The 25393-nt window shown below is 43.1% G+C and overlaps 1 protein-coding gene across 4 annotated transcripts; it reads left to right on the top strand.

Annotated features, from left to right (window-relative positions):
- The first annotated feature begins 448 nt into the window (after nucleotides 1–448).
- Nucleotides 449–13236, top strand: LOC148000885 (uncharacterized). Of its 4 annotated transcripts, none has more exons than XM_087586823.1 (7): nucleotides 449–778; nucleotides 3204–3309; nucleotides 3435–3662; nucleotides 4405–4567; nucleotides 5706–5837; nucleotides 6295–6471; nucleotides 10037–13236. In XM_087586823.1, the coding sequence occupies exons 3-7, from the start codon at nucleotides 3512–3514 to the stop codon at nucleotides 10119–10121; spliced, it is 708 nt and encodes a 235-aa protein (XP_087442949.1). In that variant the 5' UTR covers nucleotides 449–778; nucleotides 3204–3309; nucleotides 3435–3511; the 3' UTR covers nucleotides 10122–13236. The 4 variants fall into 4 exon arrangements, with proteins under 4 accessions (XP_087442949.1, XP_087442950.1, XP_087442951.1 ...); XM_087586824.1 differs by having other exon boundaries at nucleotides 464–778; nucleotides 3231–3309; XM_087586825.1 differs by having other exon boundaries at nucleotides 501–778; nucleotides 3231–3309; nucleotides 3466–3662.
- The last annotated feature ends 12157 nt before the right edge of the window (nucleotides 13237–25393 follow it).

Below are 25393 nucleotides of genomic sequence, written 5' to 3'. Positions count from 1 at the left end.
TTTGGGGATCCAGGAAAGGGAATAACATTTGAAATGCACATAAAAAATATCCAATAAAAGACAAAAGGGAACATGGCCTGCCTAGTGTACTGTGATTGGTGTAGCACTCTGTGAACCTACCTTTCTTTCAGCATTAAAACATTTACCGTGTAAGGTGTGACACTTCAGTGAACATATGAGAAAATAATGACACACAGTGTCCCACTACTAAAATAAACCAAATACTAACCCTAACTTACTGAATACGATTTGCGGTTGATGTTTTCTGTAAAAAACTCTCTTTTCATCTTGCTATAAACACAAGTGTTGGGCCCTACCTTGGGGTGTTTCCCTTCCCCCTGGCTGAGACTTTCAGCCTGCTGTGGCCAGAGGTTGTTGATGACCTTGGCAGCTGCTCTTGCCCCTGTTTTGGGGTGGGGACTTTCCAGGACGTTATTTCCTGGTTCCTGGTTGGGGTCTTCCAACTGCTACTTTGAGACGTGTCTAGTACTTTTCCACTGCTTTTGCCTCTTGTATATAAGGAAATCTCAGTAAAGCCTGGACGGCTTTCTCGCAGGCCCACGACCGGTTCTAGTGTGGTAATGATGCAGGAGTCCCAAATGGAGGTTCCACTGGGATTGGAGAGGACAACTCAATGAGATCATGCCAGGAATCCGGCCGGTGAAAAAGGAGGGATATAGTGGGGAAAATGGGCCACAAAAGGCCTCAGTAATCAAGATCCAGAAGGACCACCAGAATTGAAATCACGTGCAACGAAAAATAAAGATTTGGGCTAGTGGTGAGTAAACCTTGTAAAAAGCGACAAGGTAATGATGATAAGATGTTTTTTGTGTATGTGTTCTTTTAGAGTTATGCTAAAACCTAAAGAAGTGATGTCAATTCTCATAGATGCTTTTAGCCTTTTGACCCTGACTAGAGACCGTTTATACCCTAGACAAGAGAGAAAATGGGTTTAAGAGAAAAACAGTCCTTCTGGACTCTCCACAGATGCTTTGGTGAAAGAAGGAAAATGAGCTTAAGCTTTTTTGGAGCTCTCCTGGGGACAGAAGGAGGGCGGCAGACGTCCTGGCTCTTGCTGGCTCCTATTGGAGAAGTGCTTATCTCTGGTTCTGGGTCCTTTAAGTACGATATCTGGGACCTTTTGGTGGGACACCATCTAGCTCCTTCCCTCTATGTCTATTGTCTGTCCTTGGTGCACCAAGCTGTCCACGGATGTCAATTTATGTCTGGGTTTTTGCTTCTCATTGCTCGAATGTTCTGTGTTTCATGTTTAAGAGAAAAAATGGTGAAAACTTTAAATGCTGGTTGATTCCCCCCTTGATTTAGTTTTAAGTCCTTTCAAGAAAGAAACAAATAAATAAAAACAGTTTCAATTGACCTTTGGAGCCCTGCATCCTAGATAACTGGTTATCTCTGGTGTTAACTGTCATGCGTGTCTCTGACTGAATCCGGCCTCAATGGAGGAATGTAGCTAGGAGCATAGGTCTGTCCACTGGGGAAGCTCCCCAGGGGGCTGGCTAAATGTCTACACTAGCTGGCCTTCAAGGTGCCAGCAGCTTCAAAGCTTCTATGGTAATGGAGCTGATGTCTATTTCTCTTAGAAAAATCTTAGATTGTGATTACTGGATTCAACAGGTAATAAGGTGCTTCTTTTAAAAATGACAGCTACAAAAAGTAAGAATGGTGTTTGATCTAAATACTAAAGATATGTGTAATCACTTCATTTTTTTCTGTTTGGTTTTAAATATATAATACGCTCTACATGTCTTGGCTATAGGTTACTGGCTTTTAAGTTATTGGGTATGGTTAAAAATTTGTAACATTGGTAAGAGAAAGTTGGCTTAAAACTGGAGTCATTCTAGACAACACGTGCCATGAGCCAACCCAGGGGAACAGGTCTAGATTGGGATACTATTTGAATATAACTCTTATCATGGAAACCGGACTTATAAAAGAATTTAGGGCAATGTCTCTTTGTTGGGGTATTAGAGCCTGCAGCATCGTTCGTTCATATGCAAGGCTTGGCCGTCATACTTTATAGCATGAGGAATGGACTTGGTGTTTCAGAGAGACTGGATTTTGGAGGATAGATGGTTTGGTGGAGGGTGAGTTTTGCTTTCCAAAGTTATGGCTGTGCTCAGGTGTTATAAGGGAAACTTAAAGATTGTGGTTAATGATTGCCAGTGTTACATTGGCTACAGTTTACAGTTCGATCACAGAGAGATGCAGGATTCTAACTCACACATATTTGTAATTAAGGAAAAATCAAATAGGTGGAGATTGTTACGAAGGGTTGATGAGGCTATGGAACTTATAAGAGCATTGCAGCCTGGTTGCTTACTGCAACTGCTATTTCAAGAAATACATATAGAATTATTATAGGTTTAAGAGATTGATTTTATGCTGTTTCTTGCACTCTTGGGTTGTTGTGAAATATTTCATTTCTTGTGTTTCCTTGGGTTTTGTTTGACTTGCCCATACATTTGTATGTCTTTTTGAAAGAAAAATGTATTCATTTTTATTTATTTTGGTGAATTGTTCTTTGGATGACTTTTGTCTGTGGTTCCTCTGAATGCAGTTCCCTCGGTGGCCAGATGAGGGCACCAGATACCAAGTTATAAATGATGGTTAAGCACCCTGTAGGTCCTCTGAGTGAAGCCAGCAGGTTGCCCAGGTCAAACTCCAGTTCTAGCTCCTGTGCACCATGATGTGCTACAGCTTCTCTGCTTCCTCCTGCTCTTCCTTGGCCAGCAGCACCTCTGCATTCTGCCCCTCCATGGCTCTCGCTTGGGTCTCAGGTCCCTCACTTTTGGGGATTTTAACTTTTAAGAATGGAGAGAAAGTTTACAATTTGATGTTTGCCCTAGATGTGAGCACCTATGTTGCCAGGAAAAGTGAGGTTCCATTGCACAAAATGGGATTGTAAGACAGAGATTTCAGGAAAAAACATGGGTGAATATATTGAAACCATTCCTCCTCCCAAGGCACACTCCATGAAACAACATTCTCCAACTTGCATACATTTAAAGGTGTAGGAAAAGAAATATTGGCCTCTAGGGAACAGTGTAAACTGTGGGAATTGGATTATATGTCACACACATGGACCCTGGACCCTGGGTTTATACATTTCAGGAAGAAGAATATTCATCATCCAAGGTCTTTAGATCTTTGGCTATTAACAAATATGTTCTATCCGTTTCAAGGCCTGATACAACTCTCCCTCTCCTCAGCAACTGAGTTGTAATGAAGCAGTGAGAACTCTGAAGCTCTGGAAGGAGAGTGTGCGAATGGATGTTCCCTCGCTCAAAAGTGAGTCTCTGGGAAAGTCACTGCAGAACCTGGTCAGTCTGGGTGGAGGTAGTTAGCTAGTAAGCTATGGCATTTCCCAGTAACATCACCGGTAGTGTCTTCCCTGGAAATTCTCTTGTATCCAGGAGACAATAGAATCTTCTGTGATGTCAGCAGTGTTGTGGTGACACCAACTGCCTGAGCGATTTCCCTTCATTTCCTAATGGGTTCCCGAGGAGGCATGTTCTCCAGGATCCTCAGTCTCTTTCGGAGGGACAATCATATCCATGCAGAGACCAGACCAAGGCAGAGGGAGGCCAGCCTTCTATCACGTTGGAGAACAAGACGAATGGAAAGGTCCTTGAGGAGGTCACGTGAGTACTGGGCAGGGCAAGGGGAGCTTCCTGGAGGAGGTTGGCTTGAGCTGGTCCTTCCAGGAGTAGGATGTATGATTTTGAGCCTCAGTTTTCCTAAATGGCAGACCCAGACACAACAATTTCTGATCATTAGTTTGACAGAGAACCAAGAACTGTTATATGTCAAGGGGCTTTCCTTGGATCTCTTTAGTGTCATGGGCAGTGTCAAAGAATACCAGGATGAGTGTCTGTAAGAATAACAAAGTGTCTCTCTCAGGATAGGCTGTTGAAGCACTTCATTCTCAGCTGTGTCCTGTAGACTACGTGGGTAATTGATGCCAAGAGGGATACTCTCCTGGTCATATATCATGGTCTCAGTTACTTTGTACTTGAACACACGTGACTAGGGATTCAAGATGTTAAACAGTTTGGACTCAAGAACTTACCTGCCTCACATCATACATTAGCTTAGAAGGTCCTCGAATTCTTCTTCTTTAGGCCAGCTTTAGAATTTCAGTGCAGAAGAATGGCTGTAGGAGGTGTGGTCTATATCTATGACGGCATATGTCACAATATGGCTATGATGGTGGGGAACAGGGACTGAGCTGAGTTCAGCTTAAAGATAGCTTTCTTGCTCCATCAGGGATTCACTCTATCTGTAGAAATGTTCATCCTCAGACTTCTGTTTTAGACTAAGCATAGTTTTTCTTGACACTATGTCCACATATATGCCTGTTTACTGGTGTTTATCTACCTACAGAGTCTGATCAGAAGGCATCATCCCAACCCTCCACGACACCTGTTGAGGAGGAGAGAATGAAGCGTTTGGAGAACCTCAAAATTGCCCTCCACAAGATGCAAAAGGAGAGAGATGAACTCAGGAGAATCCTGGCGGATTACCCAGGAAAGAATTTAAATGACAGGTAGTCACAGTGCAAGTTCTGTTAAATCCACATTTCCTCACATCACAGTAGGCTACAACTCCAGGGTGGGCTCATGGTCAAAATCACTTTCCTGATTGCATCAGAATGTGAAGATCAGATGGGAATGAGATGGTGGCACAGGCTATTTTAATTCCTACAAACGTAAATCATAGCCTGTGGCCTCAATTACATACTGGGAATGAGGGTAGTAGTGTGTGAGCTCTCAGTGTGTGGTTTAAGTAGCCTGGACAGTTGTTGGGTTGTGGGAATTTCTAGGTGCTCTGATTATGAGCAATCATTGTTGTAATTGACGTGGAGGTGCTTTGGGTTCAATAGGTCCTGTGAAGAGCTGGAGGGACCTAATCCCTCTTGCTGCCTCAAATGTCTGACTGCACTGTCAACAGGGGATGATTGCTTTTCTCAGATTTTATTGATTGTATTTTGAGATAATGCCACATTCTTGTATTTATTTGGCATTCTAATTGTATGAGAGAGAGAGAGAGAGAGAGAGAGAGAGAGTTTTGTGTGAGTTTGTGTGTGTGTATGCATGTGTGAGTGCGTTTGTGTGTATAACTTAAGATCTGGGTATTCTGTGTTCTGATTTGGCCTGAGAATTATCCTGTGTCAATTTCCATGGCATGATAATGATGTGGCTGAGAGCCTCACTTTGAACAGTACAACATTTCACATCTGGTCAGGTGGACACACCTGGGAATCTCCCGGTGTGTGTTATAAATTCTTTTCCCTGTAAATACTGTCCATGTTCCTTTGGGTTTTCATGTAGCAATAGATTCTATGATTGAGAATTGTTACCTAAGAACAGGAGAATAGGCTTCATGGGTTTAAGTTGGAGCCTGGATGGTGGCACAGGACCCTCGAATGTTCTTGGCAAGCTAGTCTATTCCTTCAAACCCTGTCAGGGAGCTCAATCAAATCAGCTCCCTGCTTTTGTTTCCTGGCACTGCTGTCCCCGCGGCCATAATAATAAATTTAATAAATACCAAATGGACCCAGTACCAAGGAGCAAGGGTGTGGCATGTCCTAGGCTGGGGTAGTTCAGGATTCAGTCTAAATTCATATAATTCTTGAATCCTTCATTCATAATGTTATTTGATCCTTGGACCACGCCCTGCCACAGGAACAAGTTTGAGTCCGAGATGCTCATGATGCAGCACGAGGAAGTGATGACCAACATGAAGAAAGTGAGCGAGCAGATCAATACCGCTTTGGTCAAATGTAAAAACCTTACACTGGAAAATGACTGGTACTGGTGAGTAACTTACAAGGTTGTGACCCCAGCACTAGGCAAGCATATGTCAGCCCATTCTTATCTTTGAAATAAAGTGAGGATCAGGCTTTATAGTGTTTGAAGCAGACCAGGAAGCCTGTCTCTAAGGAAGGCTCTAAGACATACAGGACACAGAAATATTGGCCTCCAAGGGACATTCTAATAAAAAGGACATATAAGCACACATAATGATTAAGTCCTCTTCTGGGAAAAACTTGAATCAATGGTGTCAGGTTTTTGAGAAGTGCCCTGAGTCTTCTGGAATGTTGCTCTTTTCTCCATTTGACCTGTCTCTAGGTTATGCTCCATGGCTACTGTGGACGTGGACTATAATCTGGGGCTCTCTTCGGATCAGGATCCTAGAAGGAGGAATGGACTTGGAGAAGTGGGAGGAAGTTGGAGACTGGCTGGGATTCACCATTTTTTCTTTGTGTCTCAGCCGCAGCTTCTATCCCCTCCTAACTGAGTGTTTTGAGCTGAAGAACAATGCCCAGAGAGCATGGAATGAGTACAAAGGGCTTCTAAGGGATCAGATTGCACTGGAAGAATCCATTAAGGAAACAACAAGGTTCTGTGGGGAAGCCAGTATGAAAATCCATGTAACAAGCAGCCTCAGGTAGGATGAATGAAACATCAAGGGCAGGTTTTCCTGATATCTCAGCATAAACCAAGTCAAACCAATTTAACCTTTCTCTAACTTATCCAGACACTCTCCTAGGTCTCATCCAGTTGTTCATTTCTTTGCCCATTTACAAAACTTTTTGTGATCCTAGCTTCATGCAAGAAACTGGATTGACAACCAAATCCTCCTGCTCAACTAGAAAATGCATTTCCTTAAGGGGGATCTCTTGATCACACATTGCACACTTACATGCCATTATGCTAGAGGGATGCCATGTGGTAGCCGTCTTTGTAGTGCACAGAACTGATTAGAGTTCAGTTCAATTGCCAAAAGAATGGCTCTCACTTTCAATTATGATGGGGCTTGTGGACTTTCTCTCCTTTTCCCCGTACATTGAAAATGGTCCCTTCTGCCTGTCCAAATCATGGTTTACAGTGACAGAGCTTGAGAAGCAGTGTGTCAGTCCTGTTCTATGTCAGTGTTTTAGTGTTCTTTCCTGTGTCTCATGTCCTGGAGCTGACTGGATGAACAGGGATGTAAGAAAGGCTTCTCTCAGGGTGAGGGTTTGTGTGAGATATGTGAGGGTTAGAGGGAAATTTTTCTCCAACTCTCTCAACCTCATGTGCCCAAGAAGTGCATTCCCCACACAGGTTTACTCTATAAGGGATGGACAGCAGTGTCTACGCTCTCACTTGACACATTTCCTTTGCCTAATCTGTATGCAACAACTGTGCTTCCAGAAGGATGGCCTCCTCATTCTTTTTTGCTTCTCACTTATGATTTCTGTTCCCTCTCTCTCTCTCTCTCTCTCTCTCTCTCTCTCTCTCTCTCTCTCTCTCCCTCCCTCCCTCCCGCCCTCCCTCCTTCCCTCCCTCCCCCTCTCCATTTCTCTCTGACTCTGTGTGTGTGTATGTGTTTGTTGTGTTTGTGTCATTGGGCACAGATGTGTGAACATGGTTATGGCTATGGTACATATGTTACATTGGGAGTTGCTTGTTTTAAGTGTTTGAGGTATGGGTGCTTACATATAGAAGTGTGTGTATATGTGTGTTTGTGCATATGTGTGTGTGTGTGTGTGTGAACACAACAAGTTTCTGAACACAGACACATATTTATATATATTGTATTAGTCTATATGTACACATATAGAAATGTAAAAGAGAGAAGAAAAGGAAACACAATGTTTCCAATTAGGTTTAAACTGTTCTTAATGGGGTTTTGATTAATATTGAAATTATTACAGTGGGAAAACTATTCATCAACATTGACATTACTTGGAGAAATCTCAGGAATGGGGTACAGGGATGTGAGGAGAGGCTGCTGTGTGATGTCCATGTACCTGAGTGTGGAAACTGCTGACTCAGGGCTCTTCTGCCTCCTTTGCTCTCGGTGTGCAGTAACACTGGAAGGTCATGTGCTTGTTGTGTCTTCTCAACATCCTGGTTATGTTAATCGTTACCTGCCACCACGTTCTGTCCAGAATCGCCTAAACTTGGTTGAATATACCTTGGCTTGGAGTTTGGTCTGGAATTTGTTAATTTAAAGATTAATTTGCTTAGAGTTGAATCTGCAAGCAGAAGATGTCCAGGAGTTATGCTGAGGTGTAATCACATTTTGCCTCAGACAGAAACTTAGGCTCAGAATAGTCCACAGCACTCACCCTGTGTTGGGTTGTGGCGCTCTTAACTATTGTTATTCAAAATCATTTGACTGAGTGAAAATCACCTATAAGGAGGGTTTAGAAAGTGATGACCCTCAGACATTGCTGGAGGTGTCAAATGGGTAGCCCTGTGAGAAGCCATGCACAACTTTTGTGCAAGTTCAACCTTTGACACAGCGATTCCAGAACAAGAAGTAGGTGTCAGCAGAGAAACTGTGGCACATTAGTGTGGTAGTGGTTCACCTCAGAGCAGCCATGAAGCAAAATTATCCAGAAGTCCACCAGTCAGAAAGTGAAAAGGTACAATGTTGTCCAGCCCTTCAATGGACTGTGTCTGAGTTTGATTATACCTGCCAGCATTTGACTTTGAATCAGTCAGCCTTATCTCACTCGAATTATATCTGATAGCATCCCATTAGAAGTTTTACCTTGGATTGTGGTTATGGAGATTTCCTAGCTGTTTGTGCTGGTAGTTTGGCTCCCCTGTCAGGTACTGTATCCTAAATGGACCTCATATTGAAAAATGCAGCTCACTTTGCATGCACTGGGAAACAGTGAGCAGAGGACTGAAGAGGCTCACCTGCCCCCACCCAGTGCTCTGTTGCCTGAATCAGCCTCCTGTGCTCGGCCTTGTGACCTTGCTAAGCAGGCTTGGCTACCAGGACTAGATGTCACATTTCTAATTTCTGATTTTCAGGGGAATACACTTTATTGGCTGAGCTGTCTTTAGCCTATGCTCACTGTGTACTTACCCCATTCCAGGTTTTTTTTTTTTTCTTATGCACAATAGTAGACCGGGTGATCCCTTCTATTATCATTAACTGGGAAACTAACCACATTCTTCAAAATACTCTGCTTGTCTGTGTGAACAAATATATTTGGGTGAGTTCAAAAGTGTGTATGTCTGGGTGTCTGTCTGTCTGTGTCTGTATACATGCATGTCTCCATGAACAATATAATCTAATGACCAGGATGAGGAGAGAATGGAGGAAAGTCTGCAGGACGCCCTGAATCAGAACAAACTGGTCACTGAGCAAAAGGCCTTGTCTGAGAAGATGCAGCATCATTTTGGTGTCACTGAGATGATTGAAAGCACAGGATGAGAGGACCCAAGTAGATTCCCTGTGCTTATAAACTGTCTTATTGGGTGTGTGACTTTCTCCATAGTTCTCAGCATCTGTCAGCTAGGAGCAGCTCAGAATATTATTCCTGTCGATTTTAAAAGAAATTTCATCCATGAAGTGTATGTGATCCATAGAGACTCTGGCTATTGTGTACTGATCCCTCCAGTCTGAGCTCTCTTGTATTATCTGAGCCCAGTGACTTTAAGTCTCCCCACAAATAGTTTTACGATACCCATAAACAAAGGAGTGGTTTATTTTCTGCATGAGTATTTCCTTTAGAGTTCAATGCCTACCCTTGGCAAGATTTCCATGCAGCATATTCTTGCCAAATATAATATCACTTCAGTGTGCATGTACTTCTTGAGATGTTGTTTCTCTGGGTCTTTGCAGATATTGAGGTTTTAACTGGACCCCAGGCATATTCCTGCACTGGAGGAATAATGATAGTCTTCATTTCAGTGATGGACAGGCCTCCAAGGCCTTCCTATTGTTTTCTAGGTTGGTCACATCTCTCCTCATCTGACGTTGAGACATTGCTAAATGATTTTAAAATATAATATGTATAGACGTTTGGAATTATCTGCTGTTACTGTTCAATTTTTAGCAGTTTTAAAAGCTGGGAAAATATGCAGGCCTGTGGGATCTCTTACCCTTCTACCTGGCCATGAGAAAATGACCTCAGATGAAAGATCATCCTGGATTATCCTGCTGAATTGTGCGCTGTGTATGGGAGAAGTGACATGGCAGGTCCTCACCAGGTCTTTTCCACCCCTAGGTCTGAACACTCCAGCAGACGCTTGCCCATGGCCCAGACCAGGACTACAGCTCTCAGAGACAGACCTGTCCACCAGGAGCACTGAGGGAGCAAAGATTGACAACTCCTCCCGCATCTCAGTCCTTGTAACCGTTCCAATCTTGGGCTGAATTTGAAAGACCTTGAGATGTGGCATGGAACATGCCTCACGTTTAACCCTTTGATGACTTGTCCATCAACAACCAACCACCCCAAATGAGGCGTCTACATTCCTCTTGAAGAGATTTTACCATCTTACCTGCCGTTCTGCTGTGTTTCCAAGGCCAGCAACAGGCTGGAGTTATATGTTGAAAAATCAGCAGGAATTGAATGCTGACTAATTTACTTGTTATATTTGGTTTTTAGTTTGAAGTTTGGTTGTTTTATGCGTTTGGTTTTATTTGTTTAAGTTTGAAGTTTTTTTATTCATTTGTTAACTTTAGTGTATTTAATTAATATTAATTAATCAATATTCCTAAGGCTACATACATTGAACTCATTGACTCCCCAATTTAAAATGTTCTTGAATAAATTGATGTTTGTCTATAAATAAAAATGTGACCTTTAACCCTTCACTCACAAGACCGTCCTTAGTCGTGTGTGGTTCTTCCTCCTGTAACAGCCCAAGTGTAAGGCAACAGTGGTTTTCTGCAAGTCTCATGCAGCGTAGGGTTCATCATCAGTTCACAGCCAGCCAGAGCTGCACAGGAAACTGTGCTCTTGATGTAGACAGTGTGTCATACTCTGTGGAACCCCCTTCATGATGAAAAATATCCTTGCTTTATCCTTGTGCTCACAAATTTAGCTTCCTTCATAATGACAAACAAAGGAGAAACACAGAAGTATTTCTCTAATACATTAGAGGACATACAAACATTCAGTACGGGAATATAAAATGTTCAGGGCACACAGAGTTTGATGCCTGTGGATTCCTTGAAATATAGCATCAACTATGACTGAACATTTAATGAATTCCACCAATTGTAGAGGAATGAACATTTTTACTATTTTTGTTGTTGGTTTGTTTCTTTTATTGATAATGATGTTTTGCTGAGTTCATTTTGATATATATCATAGCTTCTTTTGGGCAGAGGTCTTACAGTTTTGAATTATTTCTTTTTTTGCAATTTGTAGGGGATATTTTTATCTATATTTCAAATATTCTGTCCCTTTCCAGTTTCATCCCATACAATCCCTATTCTCTCCCCAGAATGCCTACCTCTATGTGGGTGCTACCCCACATGCCTGTCATCTCCCTCCCACCTCCCCATATTCGTTTTCATGCAATTCTGCCAGCGGCCAGCAGAGGGCAGTGGATTTCACTGGGATGTGATGTGACAGAGAATTGTTAATTGCCCCTTAGGTCCTCTGGGATTCAAATTCTGAAACAGATGAGCCATGTCTCCAGTCCCTGTCCTGGACTTTTGTAATGAATTCTATTATTTACAACTTGTCTGCCAATTCTGTGAGTTCATTGAGAGAGCATTTTCTAATTTGTCATTAATGATTTTTTTTTAAATGGCCATTTACAGAAATTGTTAAACATTATTTCCTTGTGCACATTCATTAATGGGCTTATATTTGAAACAGATTTGAAAAACTAAAACACTATATTTAAAAAAACGTAATTCAAATGGGCTATATACATAAGCATAATACAGTTGAAGAAACTTAAATGACTTAGAAACTCATATTAAATATTTATTATCCTTGGACACTACAGAAATGCCAATCAAAATTATTCTGAGATATTTTTCATACCTTTCATAACTTAGTTTAGTAACACATAAGAGAATTCACTCCTACTGGCTTATGGAGCAAGGGGAACATTGAGATTCTCCTGGTGGCAATGCAAATTTCTGTAGCAACTTTGGAAACCAGTATGCTGTTTCTTCAGGAAGGTGGTAATGGGTAAACCTCAAGATACAACACCAAGGCATATATCCTAATGTTGACTCATCCTAGTATAGACACCCTTTCTCCACCATGTTCAGTGAAGCTCTCTTATAATATTCAGAATTTGGAAATATCCAAGTGGTCCCTTACGAGATGAGTGCATAAAGAAAGCATGGTGCATTTCCTGACAGGATTGCTGATCAATAACTACAAAAGGACAAGGGAAAGCATGTAATTTTCAGGACAATGAATGGGTCTTGTAAAATCATCCTGCATGAGGTGATCCAGATCAATGAGGACAAATGGGATACATATTCACTGTAATCTGAATGTTAATTGTTCGACCTGTGTAACTGTATGATCAGTTTAGTGTAAGGGTCAAGGGACGTGGGCCAGACTGTCCCCATTTTCGGTGCTGTTTGCCTTGATCATACATTTGTATGCCTTTCTGAAAGAGAAATGTATTCATTTTTATTTATATTGGTTAATTGTTCTTTGGCTGACTTTTGTCTGAGGTCTCTCTGCATGCATCTCTCAGTGGCCAGAGGAGGGCACGAGATATCCTGTTATAGATGATTGCTAAGCACCCTATAGGTCCTCTGAGTGAGCAGCAGATTTTGCATTGGGTTCTGTTGTTTATGGTTTGCCTCTCCCCAACTGGTTATCTCTGATGTTAACTGTCATGAGTGTCTCTGACTGGATCCAGCCTCATTGGAGGAATATAGAGCTCTGTGAGCTGGGCAACAGCTGGTCTCCTGGGAGTCAGGTAGTACTATCTCTGTTTAGGGTGGGCCTCCTGGGTCTCTGGTTTGAGCAGGCCTCCAGGGTCCCTGGAAGTACAAACCCACAGGCCTCAGAGAATTTTGAGAGAGTCTGTACTGTTATTTTCTAGCTTCCCTTCCCATTTCCTACATCTTCAATAGAGCACAGAGTTGACAACTATGAATTATATTTCCTAGGTGCCTCTCAAACCAAGAGTTTGCATGTGACTAAGTTTTGTTGAGAAACATATGAACAGAGTCCATAGGCAAAATGTCTGCCATTTTCTTCATGATGTTTACCCTCCGTAGTACTGAGGATCAAATTCCCATATTCTTAAAGATAGTTGATTTATTCAATATCAAGAATGTATGTGGGGTTGGGGATTTAGCTCAGCGGTAGAGCGCTTGCCTAGCGAGCGCAAGGCCCTGGGTTCGGTCCCCAGCTCCGATAAAAAAAATGCTGACCCCTAACACTGTGTATAAAAATACAAAATGTAAATAAACAATACAAACAAATTTTCCTTTAAAAAAAAAGAATGTATGTGTAAAGTATCAATATCCGGTGTTCATAATTGTCTTATTTTGACTCCCAAAAAGCTGTACTTCCAGACCTGAGGGTCCCTGAGGGCTCCGAGTTGCCATTGCCAATGTTTGGACAGAAAGACAGAAGGACAGGGCAAGGGATTGGGAGGGAGTGGAGGATGAAGGGAATCACCATGATCCAGACTTAGAAGGGTCAGAGTAAGAGCTACAGGAGAGAAAGCAGCCTACAATGTAGGTGGAAGGGAATAGGACCCTATTGGGGGAGTGGGATGTTTCCCAGAAGGTAACAGGCAGCAAAGATAAAACATAGATTTAAAAGGTGTTAATCCTGGGATGCTGGGTGGAAGGGAGGTGTATGGTAGCTGTCAGGAGGATTAGAAATGTCCAAACATTGACCGTGTGTGTGCCTGTGTGTGTGTGTTTCATTCTCAAAATCAGAGAACTCTTGGGCAGATGCCATGACTGCACTAAGGAGCCAAAGCTGTTTAATTAATTCACTGCTACAGTCTGGTACATTGAGGTACCAGGTGAGGGTCATATTAAACTGGACTCGGGGTATACAGCCCAGTCAGCCAATGCACAGTTTATTGAGTTTCATTTCTGTTAAAGACAAAACAGGATAAAAGTTCCCACTGTTTCTAGTTCTCTCCAGAAGCTGTTTCCCTAGCCATAGCATATCTTGGATCTTAGTGACCCAAACCTCCTTGCAGACTGAGAAACATGTCAGCCGTCCAACTCTTAGACGTGTTAGAGGTGCTGCTGTCTAATTAAGCTATAAAGAAAGTTACTTTCTCGTGAGAAAATGACCATGAAGTCCACATCCTCAGGTTTGCAGCTTCCTTGGCAGACAGAGCACCAGGATCCTCTGCTTGAGGACGTTCACCTCCTCTGTATCTCAGTGTGGTGAGAGTGACCGAACCATCCCAGGGTGCCCTGCCTCTGGAAAACTAGGAACAGTCGCCTCACGGCATTTCTCTACAGTACAGTAAAATAGTGTCACCCCTAATCCCTAGAGAATGGCTCAGCAGACAGAGGGACCTGTGGCCCTCAATAGCCGGAGAAATGCTGCCCTCTGTGGATTGGCTGCCTAATTTTGGGCTATCACAGGCAAGGGAAAAGTCTCAATATTTGCATCAGATCCAGCCTTTTCCAATAGTTTGGCCCTAAGTAATTTTAGAACACAATACTTTTAGTATTAGTAATTTATTCCACATTTCATCTACCTAATCCAGACTGTACCTAAATCGGGGAAAATGAAAGGAAGTAAATTCTTAGTCATCTCAGATGTCAGAGTCAGGGACTTAGAGAATTATACAACCTTTGTTGTGTGACTAAACCTTCAAGAAGTTCCTCTTAAGCCTTGAGTGTGACCAAGCAAGACTAAGCCAGAAAGCAACATTCTGGTTCACTTTTATACCAGACTCAAGGACAATCATACACAACACACAGTCAGTCAGACATTTTATGTCCTCTCCTGCTCACATGGGAAGCCATGGAGCCAGAAACTGAGATGATAAACTTCAGTGCAAACACAAGAAGCCAATTACAATATCAACCACAATAAAGAACCCTGGTGTGGTGGCACACACCTTTGCTGGGGAGACAGAGACTCCATGTCCTCCCTAGCCAGCCAGCCCAGCTGACCTGTCCTATTCCGAGGCAATGAAAACTCCCGTTTTATAAAAATGGTGGACGGCACCTGAAGTGTAACACCCAAGGTTGTCCTCCGGCCCCCACACATGCAAGCTGGATTCTGGATGGTGTTTCCTTCTCCTCTGGAAGACACAGGAAACTCTACCATTCAGCTCCTCCAAGGCTTCAGGCATCTGCATGGAAGGCACAGCAAGAGGAGAGACAGTGTCGGTGCATCCACTGCTCCACCACAGTCTGCTTTCTCATTAGTAAACAAAAGGCCTCTCAGGAATTCTGAGGCCTGCAAAGAAGGAGGTAGAAACAGCTTTCGAATGACTCAAAAGCGTTTTTAAAAAATCTATTGAGTGGGTTCTCATTTGAAGTTCATAGAACACTCACTTCCTAGTTTGAAAATTGGTATTTGAGGAGCAAATTAAACATCGAACCTTTTTAAAAATGTATCTTAAGGAAACCAAAAAGGTCCAAATGATGACTGTTCTACTGTATAGAAGACTGTTAATTAAGAATATGGAAAGCAAGACAGAATCAGAAAAGCCCACATTCTGTAATTCCTATTAAATTCAGCAATTTAGTTACTATGTTGAATTCTAATTAAAATGTTTAGTTGTTGGGACATAAGAAAGTCACGTAGGACCAAAAGTAACACTGCAGAGATTGCTTTCTTGTGGTTGGTGGTGAGAGAGGGGCTAAGGGATCAGTGACAGCTCAGACTGGACCAACAAGCTCATCAGGTAAAGGAGATTGCCACCAAGCCTGCTGACTTGAGTGTGATCCCTGGAATCAGGTCCAAAGGAGAGAACTCCTCCCAAAAGTTACACTTTACTACATAGTACACAGTGGCAATCATGTACACAATTGCACACACACACACACACACACACACACACACACACACACACACACAGAGAGAGAGAGAGAGAGAGAGAGAGAGAGAGAGAGAGAGAGAGAGAGGTGAATAAACATAATATATTTTGTAAAGGTTCGAACGTCACAATGCCTAAGAACGAATCTTAGCATCCAATCAGTGTTGCAGAACAGAAGAGAGAAGCAGGCCATTCAGCAGGAGCAGTAGGCCAAGTCTTCAGCAAGCGAGCATGTTTCTAAGAAGGTGGGTCCTGAGGCAAAAACGATTGGGAACCAGGCTGTGTCCCAACAAATGGACCATCAAAGGATTTTTTGAGAACTCGATGCAGACATTTGCATTTGGACCAGAATTATTGTTAATGTTGACATTCATTCTACACTCCACCCAACAGTTACCTAGCAACAGCCAGGTAGGCCTGGCTTGCTATAAAAGAGACTCTTTAGCCTCTCATGTTCCCTGACTCTCTAACCCCTTTGCTTTCCCTGACCCCTTTCCCCTTTTCTTCCCCTGCTCCATTGCTCTTCACATGCCTGATGCTCTAGAAAGCCAAAGAGGGCATCAGATCCTGTCAGTTGTGAGTTGACAGGTTCTTGCTAGAATTGAACTTGGATTCTCTGAAAAAAGTCCAATGCTCTCAACCACTGAGTCAAGCTCCCTGGGTAAGCCATCCTCAAATAGGAGTTGAAGTGTCATTTCCACATCTAGATACCAGGATAAAGAGTCCCACCTCTAAATCCCATCTGTGAGTTCAGAGCATTCCAGGGGTATCTGAAAAGATCTTCCCAGTACAGGTCCAACACCTCTGAGACTTTCTCATGCTCTTCCCACCCCAGCTTTAGTCTCCTTGATGTTGGCCTGGGCCCTTGAAAACGAAAGAAGTAAAAAGTTCTTGAGAAGCTGTGGCTTTTTGTTTAGCTTCTGGTTCTTGGTGGCTTTGAGGAAAAGCTGGATTATAGGAAAAAGATTTTGCACATGAATTTGGGATCCTAGAATTCACATCCAACAAACTGGCGAGACTGGACTCAGAGCTGGAGAGGGGAGACTCAGGTGGAACTTGAGAACTGTGCAAAGCTGCATCCCATTACCCTTTGCCACTGCAAGAGCGGGAGAGACCCATTTCACAGTTGTGCTGAGTTGTGCTGTACTAGGCTTGGTAATGAGAAAGCACAGGGCCTCCCTTTGTAGCCTCAGATTCCAGCCTCTGCTGTCTCAGTTCCCCAAGCATCAGGAGGGCAGGTGTGGGCTGCCACAGCGCTAGCAGGAACAGGAAGATTTCTGTGTTCTGTTCTCTTCTTCATGGGCTGAGGCTGAGCCTGGAGTCTCCATGTCAGTAGCATCCTTCAAGGCTGTTCCTCTGCAGCTCTGAAACCTTTTTTTTTTTTATTTTCAACGTAAACCAAGTTTATTTTTCCTTTGAAATAGTGTTCATATAGCACTACAGCTAGGTAAACAATGTGACATAGTATAAGTCTTCTCAAAAGACAGAGTTTTGTTTTCTTTGCTGTTTTTTAGTGAGCTTTTTAAAAGATGCAGCCTATTGTAACAGGATAAATATTTTTAACCATTTCACTTTGAGTTAATGATGGCTCACAAATGAGCAACACTCCTCATTGAGGAAAGCAAAAAGCTGTTGTCCACAAGGGACAGCTCACTCACACAAACAAAAAGAGTTGTGTAAAAATCACTAACTGTTCCCATATTAAACCTTGACCCCTGGGGAGATGCCTGGGGAGGTTCACTGTTAGAATATTCAAGTCCTGGGGCTCCCTCTAGAGGAACAACTTGAAAACCTTCAAAACTTCATTTGGAAATAACAAGAAAAATCTGATTTTACCTAAGCTATAAAATTTTAAAGCTCAGAGGTAGCATTTGAACATTTTTAGTTGGAAACCTCTCCAGAAGGTGTCTTGCTCTAAAGCATCCATGAAATGGGCGCAGCCACTGTCTTTGCTGCTCTTACAGTCCTTTCTGTACAGCAACACAGGGACAATCATCTCCAGTTTCTGAACTGCAGTCAGCTGTGAGCATTGCTCCAGTGTGGGACAGCTAGCTTTCCTCCACTCCTTAGGGATAGCATTATTCACATTTGAATGCCTGCAGCATCTCTCACCTTTGGCCCTTCTTCCTCCCTCCTTCCTGTCCTTCTATTTGTCTGTGCTAGACAAGCTTCTGCCATTAGACTGTCACCCCACATCTGAGTTTTTCACAGGATTAAACCACCAAATCATATAAAGTGACATCCCCTGAGATGACAGCTTGTTTCCTTGTCACTTCCTTGTGACTGTTCTCTTGAGAAAGGCTCTCAATGCATAGCCCAGGCTTAACACAACCAAGAGACCCTCCTGCCTCTGCTCCCAGTCCACATTGCTTTCTTCTTAAATGAGATTCAAAGCTCAAATTTCAACATATCTCCCTAGTACTGGGAACTTTCTCTCTTGAAGACGGTCTGATAATTTAGTGGGCCAGCATTCATTTGAATCAGTTTGGCTTTGGGTTAGTAAAAATTTTCACTGACTTCATGGACTTCATTTCTTCTCTTTGAGAGTCTCTGAGAACCTGGTTCTTATTTTGTTCTTCAGGGCCCAAGAGTCCAGAGATTAGAAATATTCCAAAGGTGAAGATTCTAGTAAGAAACCTTGCCCCCGGGCTGGACAGATGGCTCAGCAGTTAAGAGCACTGAATGCTCTTCTAGAGGTCCTGAGTTCAATTCCCAGCAACCACATGGTGGCGCACAACCATCTGTAATGGGATCTGATACCCTCTTCTGGTGTGTCTGAATTTACAGTGTACTCATATACACTGTAAAAATATATAAAGATTTATGTATTTATAAAATAAATAAATATATCTTTAAAAAAAGAAACCTTGTCCCATAAACTCAGGCTTAAAGGAAAGGCTAAGGAATTAGGAGTAAAGACAATGTATTTTTACACTCTGTTCATGGGGAGAATAAAAATCAGTAAGATAGACGGAAAGAAGACACTAAAGAAAACAGAGACCTGCCCAGGAGACCTTACAGGTACCTGTTGGTTAGGGTTCTCTGTGAGCTTCTAGCACCAACATCATCTCACCTGGATGTTCTACTAACATCATGCCTGGTTGAGTTACAGTTGTTTAAGATCAGATATAGTACCAGTGTCGTAGTCAATGTTCTATTGCTATGAAGAGACACCATGACCATGACAACTCTTACGAAGGAAAACTTTAAATTGGGACTGGCTTAACATTTTCAGGGGTCCAGTCTTTTATTGTCATGGGGAGCGGGGGGTGGGGCACGCAGGAAGCCATGGTACTGGAGAGACAGCTGAGAATTCTACAGTCCAGTCAGCAGGCAGCAGGAAAGGAGCAAAGACATTGGGCCTAGCTTGACCATTGTCATTTTCTCTTTTTGATCATCAAGAAACAAATAGATTTAGATCTGTGGAGTTTTCCTGTTTCAGGCAAATGTGGTGGTTAGGCCCTATCATTCTAACACCCTGGAGACAGAGGATCAGTCATGGTGAAGACCAACTTCAGCCCATAGTGAGACCCTGTCTCAAAGAAACACACACACACACACACACACACACACACACACACACACACACACACACACAAGAAAAACAAAAAAACAAGAGCCTGAGGAAATGGATCACACCTTGATTATATAACCTTCTGGATACCCTGAGGCATTACTGGGGTCAGGCTAGTTGCACAATAAATCTTAACAGTGAACAGCACTGATCAATCAATAGGCCTTGACTGAATATAAAGAGAAAAGGGGTGGACCATAAGCATTCATTGCTCTCTGAGTTCTCAGGGTGGATACCATATAGACAGCTGCTCAACCTGTCATGGTGGACTGTGGCCTCCAATTGTTGGCCAACATACACCCCTTCATTAAGTTGATTCTCCGGCATGTGTTTTAGTAATGGAGAAGAAACTCATGTGGTAAGACATGTACAAATCAGTGTGAAAAGGCAGGCATGTTAAAAGTAGGAAAAGGGGGGTTGAGGATTTAGCTCAGTGGTAGAGCACTTGCCTAGCAAGCACAAGGCCCTGGGTTCGGTCCTCAGCTCCGGAAAAAAAAAAGTAGGGAAAGGCTCCACAGGAAGCTTCATAAACAAGAAAATTTCCAAATTGCAGTCCTTAAGCATACTGTATGTACAACACCAACATTAACAAGTAAAACACATCCAAATTTCAAGGAGAGATATTCTAGTCGTGGTGGCACATGTGTGTAATCCCAGCACTTGGGAAGATGAGGCAGGAGGATCTCTGTGAGTTTGGGTCAGCAAGGACTACATAGTCAGTTCAAAGCCACCCTAGAGTTTGTTAAAAAAGAAGTTGTTTTTCAGTGAGATAACAAGTCCAGAAGAGATAAACAGAAACCTACAACAATAGAAGTGTTACTGAGGATGCAGACTGACAGGAAGCACCCAAAATCCTGGGATGTGGTGTAAGTTGGAAAACATTTTTATACCAATAAAACTAGGTGTGCCCATCCCTTGTGATCCTGAAGTCACAGGCCTGTGTACACTGCATTAGAGGATCTGCCTTCTCAGACCCAAAACATGCATTTTAAGATGCAGGAAACACAGCCACACTGGCTGCAGGGTGAGTCTGCAGGGTGAGTCCGCAGCCATACGTGCTGTGGATCCCCCTCAGTCCTGCAATTCTTGAGGGAACCAGCTACTAATGGTCCAGATTTGGCTCCTTAACCCTTAGTTAAGTTCTTAGTGCGAGCAGGCTATGTAGTCTCTGGGGCTTGGAAAACATTTGACTTTCATTCTTGGACTTAATCTGCTGTGCATGGCTAAAAGCATCTGCACCCAGGAACTACTAGGCGGTATCTTGGTGACATTAAACATGTACCCTTTGCCTGGAGATTCCCCAGGTTGACCTTAGATTGGTCCCATTTCTAGCTGATAGAATTGGAGGTAGAGCTTAGATTGGCTATGGGCTCCCTGCTTCTGATCTTTTGGATTATCAGGGTTTAATGAGTTTCCTACAAAAAAAGACAACATAAGAAAACTACAGTTTATTGAGGTTGGAAGCCCACTCTGGCTGGCATCATTGCCATGGCACCATTCTGTGAATGGCATATAAAACTGGGCTCTAGCATTCATGTGGTAATTTGTGCCAAAACAAGTTTGCTGAGTGATCAAGACAAGCGAGATGAAGAAATAGAAAATATTTGGTAACTTAACATACGATTTTATAGTTTTATGCTTGGAAAGTTGATATAATCATACAAATATTATTTTAAAATGTTTTATGTGTTCAAACACGTATGGATTAATGAAACAATTAGTGAAACATAAATCTAAATAAAATAAGAAAACTTTCATTATAAGAACTGTGTCTGTTTTGTCTTCAGTGGGTTAGAGACTCTGGGGGTGACCTATATTCTGTAGCCCCGTTTAGCTGGGTGTGGTGACAGTGGGTGCTGAGGACCACAATGTATGGGCTTTCACTGTTGGTTCCAAGCTCTGTGTCAGGATCCTCTCTGTCCACATAAGGTTTCCAGTCTGGAACATTTGGTCAAGCTCAGACATGAGCAAGGATTCAGCCTTGTGAATAGTCCTCTGGGTCTGTTGCAGGGCCTCCAAGAATGTGATGGGGGAACGGCTAGTGACGTTTACCTAGTAAACATCTCAATATGGGGAGCATCTGACCCTTAGGAGGGCAAAAGGTAGGAGGTTAGCATAATTTTCATTGGTCTCATGGACACATTTATTTTACCGTTCCTGAGTTTTGCAGCCTCTATGCACAACGTAATTTTAGATGAACATTTAGGGCCTTTGCCAGATTTAGGGGAAACTTTGGTCATGAAGGTGAGGGCTTTTTCAAATCTCAGAGGTAGAGGCAACCCATATACAGAATTTTTTGTCTTCTGATAACAGCAGAGTATGGGTCTCTTGTTCAACAAGAACTGCGATCCATTTGCCTCCTGTTTCTTTTTGTCACTTCATTTCTTCCTGTGTTCTTCTGTGAAGGTGAGGGGTCCCCTCTCTCTAAAGAGGGCCCATGGACACTGGCATTGGCAAATGCATGTCAACTGTTCATAGTGTGCATGTCTTTGCCCTTCTCCCAGTAAAATGAATGGGATGAAGCCAGAAGGTCAGCCCTTTGTGCTGAAGTCCATTGGCTGAGGGACTGGGCCTGTACCATCCTGGGTCGGTGACCCCTGCAACCTAGTGTACCTGATTCCATGTTGAAGAAAACTGCTCCATATAAACCTCTCCATGTGTGATATTGGACTGCATCAATCACTTTTAGGAAGGGCAGAGTGCAGCTACAGTGGAGCCCAGAGTGGAGCCAGAGCCTCCAGCCAGCCCCAGAGCAGAGCAGGATGTAGCAGCCACAATTGCAGAGGTAGCAGCAATCAGGGCTGGGTTCCTGCTTAAGACGGGAGTTGAAGCTGCTCACATCCACCTTCTACCACAGCTGTGGGTGTTTCTGTATTGTCAGACCCTGCCTGCAGAATCTGAGCTTTGACCTCCTGTTGATCAGAACTGGAGGAGCCAGAGCCAGGGCAGTTCCTGGAGTACATTTCACCTTATGAGGGTTGGTAGGGTCCTATCCACATCCACGGCTATGTCCCTCCTCTGTTCGGGGGAGTCTGATGACCTGAACTTGGCTGCTGTCTTGAGTGGCTCCTTTGGGTTATCATCTGGTAGTGGGCTGGCTGGGCTGACGGCTATCATTTTATTAAGTCAGATATAGGTCTGTCCCAGAAGACCTGCCTCATAGTGGGTTATTTCAATGTCATGCATCCACTTACTGCAGTTCCCCTCAGGAGGTCCATTACAATGATGGAGATGTAAGTTAAAAACAGTTCCTGTCACAAAGTCAATGTATTTATTAGTGTGGTTGTAGCCCCAACTGCTCACAAAAAAGCAGGCCTAACACGATCAAGACTTTTGGGTAGATAGGCCACTAGCCTCCTCCAGGGTCACAGTGCCGGAGACTCCATCATAGCCATCCTACTCCACAAAACTCCTTCTGGGCCTGTGTCCATCACCCACAATACTACTCAGGAGTCCTTCCTGCCTGCATCACCATAGCAACAGTAGCACCGACCTGCAGCCACAGTTGCTGCCAGAAGAGGGGTACAGCATGAATGGGCCAGCATAATCAGTGAGCCTATGGGAAGTTGTGTATCATCCCAGGGGCAGCAGTAGCTGTTGTCCCAGGAGGGCTCACTTCCCTTCTTTTTTAGATCTTTGACTCGAATCAGTAGAAGTGACAGAAATATACAGAGAGATAAATACATAGAGAAGATTATCAGGGTCCCAACCATACATTCATGCACCTGAAGAGACCATAAGGACCTCAGTCATACATCCTCACCTCCTGCATCACATTGGCCCCCTAAACAGAAGGTGCCTTCACCAGACTTAACTCTAGAGTGACAAACCAGGCAACTTTCAATTTTGTTCCTTTTGTGGAGTGGAGGTGTCAGATTCTTCAGAAGTGTTGGGCAGCAAACCATCAAAGGGAATTCATGAGGCTCTGGAACGTCTCAGGTTGTACGACAATCGGAGTTCTTGACCTTTACATCCTTTCCAGCTCCAGGGGACTCCCAGACCACCAGAGCTTTAAGGTCTGGAGGCAAGATGGAGGTGTGTTAGTGGGAGTGGATTTTGAGGCGTCAAAGGCCCCCACCATTCCCAGGTAGCATTTGTTTCTTCTACTTCTTCATCAACACTGGAACTCTCAGCTGTTCATCCCACATCTTCTTGCTCTAAAACTCTGAAATTGAAAGTCCCCATTTAAATATGTTGTTCTATATGTCACCTGGGTCACCTGTTTAGTCCTTCTCAGTTTTAGCATTCTGTTAATAGGAATAACAACAAAAACCAAGCTTTCTGAATTTTGTAGATCCTTTGTCAGGGCATGGTAAGACCTAGCTACCTGCATAGTACTGATTTTCAAGACTAAAGTGATTTCTAAATCTTGCTTTTCTCAAGACTGGATTGGTCAACTTGTCAATAACAGATGGGGCCCGCTGATTCTTTTTACTAAGTCAGGTAATTGTGAAGGGCAGGAAAAGGAAGCCCCAAACACCCAAGTGCAATTAGCTGTGAACTTGGCATTGCTGCACCTGGAGGCCATTCTGGGAAGAGAAACCATCCATTCCAGGCCATCCAATGAGAGGAGGTGATTGGTTTCATCCTGAGAATAGGTTGAGTAGAGTTAAAATTTGCATTTCTGATAATTTCCAGGTAATGAAGCTACTAGTACTTGTCCAGGTCACAGTTTCAGAAGTGTTGGTCTAGCATGCCTGACTGGTAAGTGAGGAGGTTATTCAGATTTTGATATTTGTGGAATTTCTACTTTCCTGAACTTCTAGGAGTACATGGCAAGAAGGCTTGAGTCTAAATGAAGAACTTGTCCTCATAGTTTGCATGGTGGTTAGTGTTTGTTGATCGTCAACTTGACAGCACCTGGAATCTCCCTGGAGACTCAGCTCTAGGCACCCAAGTGGAAGATCATTTGATTATTAGCTCTATTATATAAGGCATTACTAGATGTAGGTTAGCCTCGGGACATGCCTGTGCAGAACTCTTCTGATTAGACTGATTGAAGTGGGAAGACCCACCCTCTGTGGTTGACTGGGACAGTGGACTGGATAAGAGGGATGAAGTGATCTGAAGACCAGCATCTTCCTCTGCTCTCTGCCTGCAGTCAGTACAACAGCTCTCAGGCTCCTGCTGTCTTGACTTTCCACTGTGGTGCATCTTGCAACTATAAAACAAAATAAACTTCTCTCCCTTAACTGTTGCTTTTGTACACATATTTAATCCCAGCAACAGAGAAGTGACAAAGCCAATCAACTGTCACTTAAGCTCCTGAACATCCACAGGAATCTCAGCCAGGAGTCATAACCTATTGTCCAGGAAAACTGGAAATTTAGGGGAAGAGACACTCTTTCACCATGCTTCTCCATTCATAAGCATTTTATGGGAACACAGACACTCAGAGACAAAAAGTGGTCAACTGCAACGGAACTTAAAGTACACAGACCCCAATGACATGGTGGATCCCATGAGTCTCGTGGTAGATGCCATGAGTCACATGGTAGATCCCATGAGTCACATGGTGGTTCCCATGAGTCAGATGGTAGATCCCATTAGCTCTGCTTCCTAAGCCACTGTGTACTTATCTCCTTTTCCCCTGCTACCTGAATCCAGCTCTATCTTGCCTGAATCTTTCTGCCATGTGTCATGGTATTACCACTTTGATTTCCCATGATTCTGTGCTCTTCCCTTTGTATTCTGATGGCCATGGTGCTTGTTCAAAAACCACCAGCTGTGATGGATTTACTCCTGGTGCTATCCTATAGCCACATAGTTGAATTCAATCATTACCCTTAGTGGTTTGAATTCTGCTGTGCCTAACACTAGTTTTTGTTCACATTTAGAGGACAGAGCCTTTGACTCCTTTTTATCTTTGAGGGGAGTCTTTCTTTTTTTTTTATTTATTTATTTTTTTATTTTATTTTATTTTTTTTATTAACTTGAGTATTTCTTATATACATTTCAAGTGTTATTCCCTTTCCCGGATTCCGGACAAACATCACCCTCCCCCCTCCCCTTCCTTGTGGGTGTTCCCCTCCCAAAACTCCCCCCATTG

This window comes from Rattus norvegicus, chromosome 15 (assembly GCF_021556685.1).
Source record: "Rattus norvegicus strain SHRSP/BbbUtx chromosome 15, alternate assembly SHRSP_T2T, whole genome shotgun sequence".
Classification (NCBI taxonomy): domain Eukaryota; kingdom Metazoa; phylum Chordata; class Mammalia; order Rodentia; family Muridae; genus Rattus; species Rattus norvegicus.
Note: the sequence above shows the minus strand (reverse complement) of the source record. Positions and strands in the feature narration are given on the sequence as shown.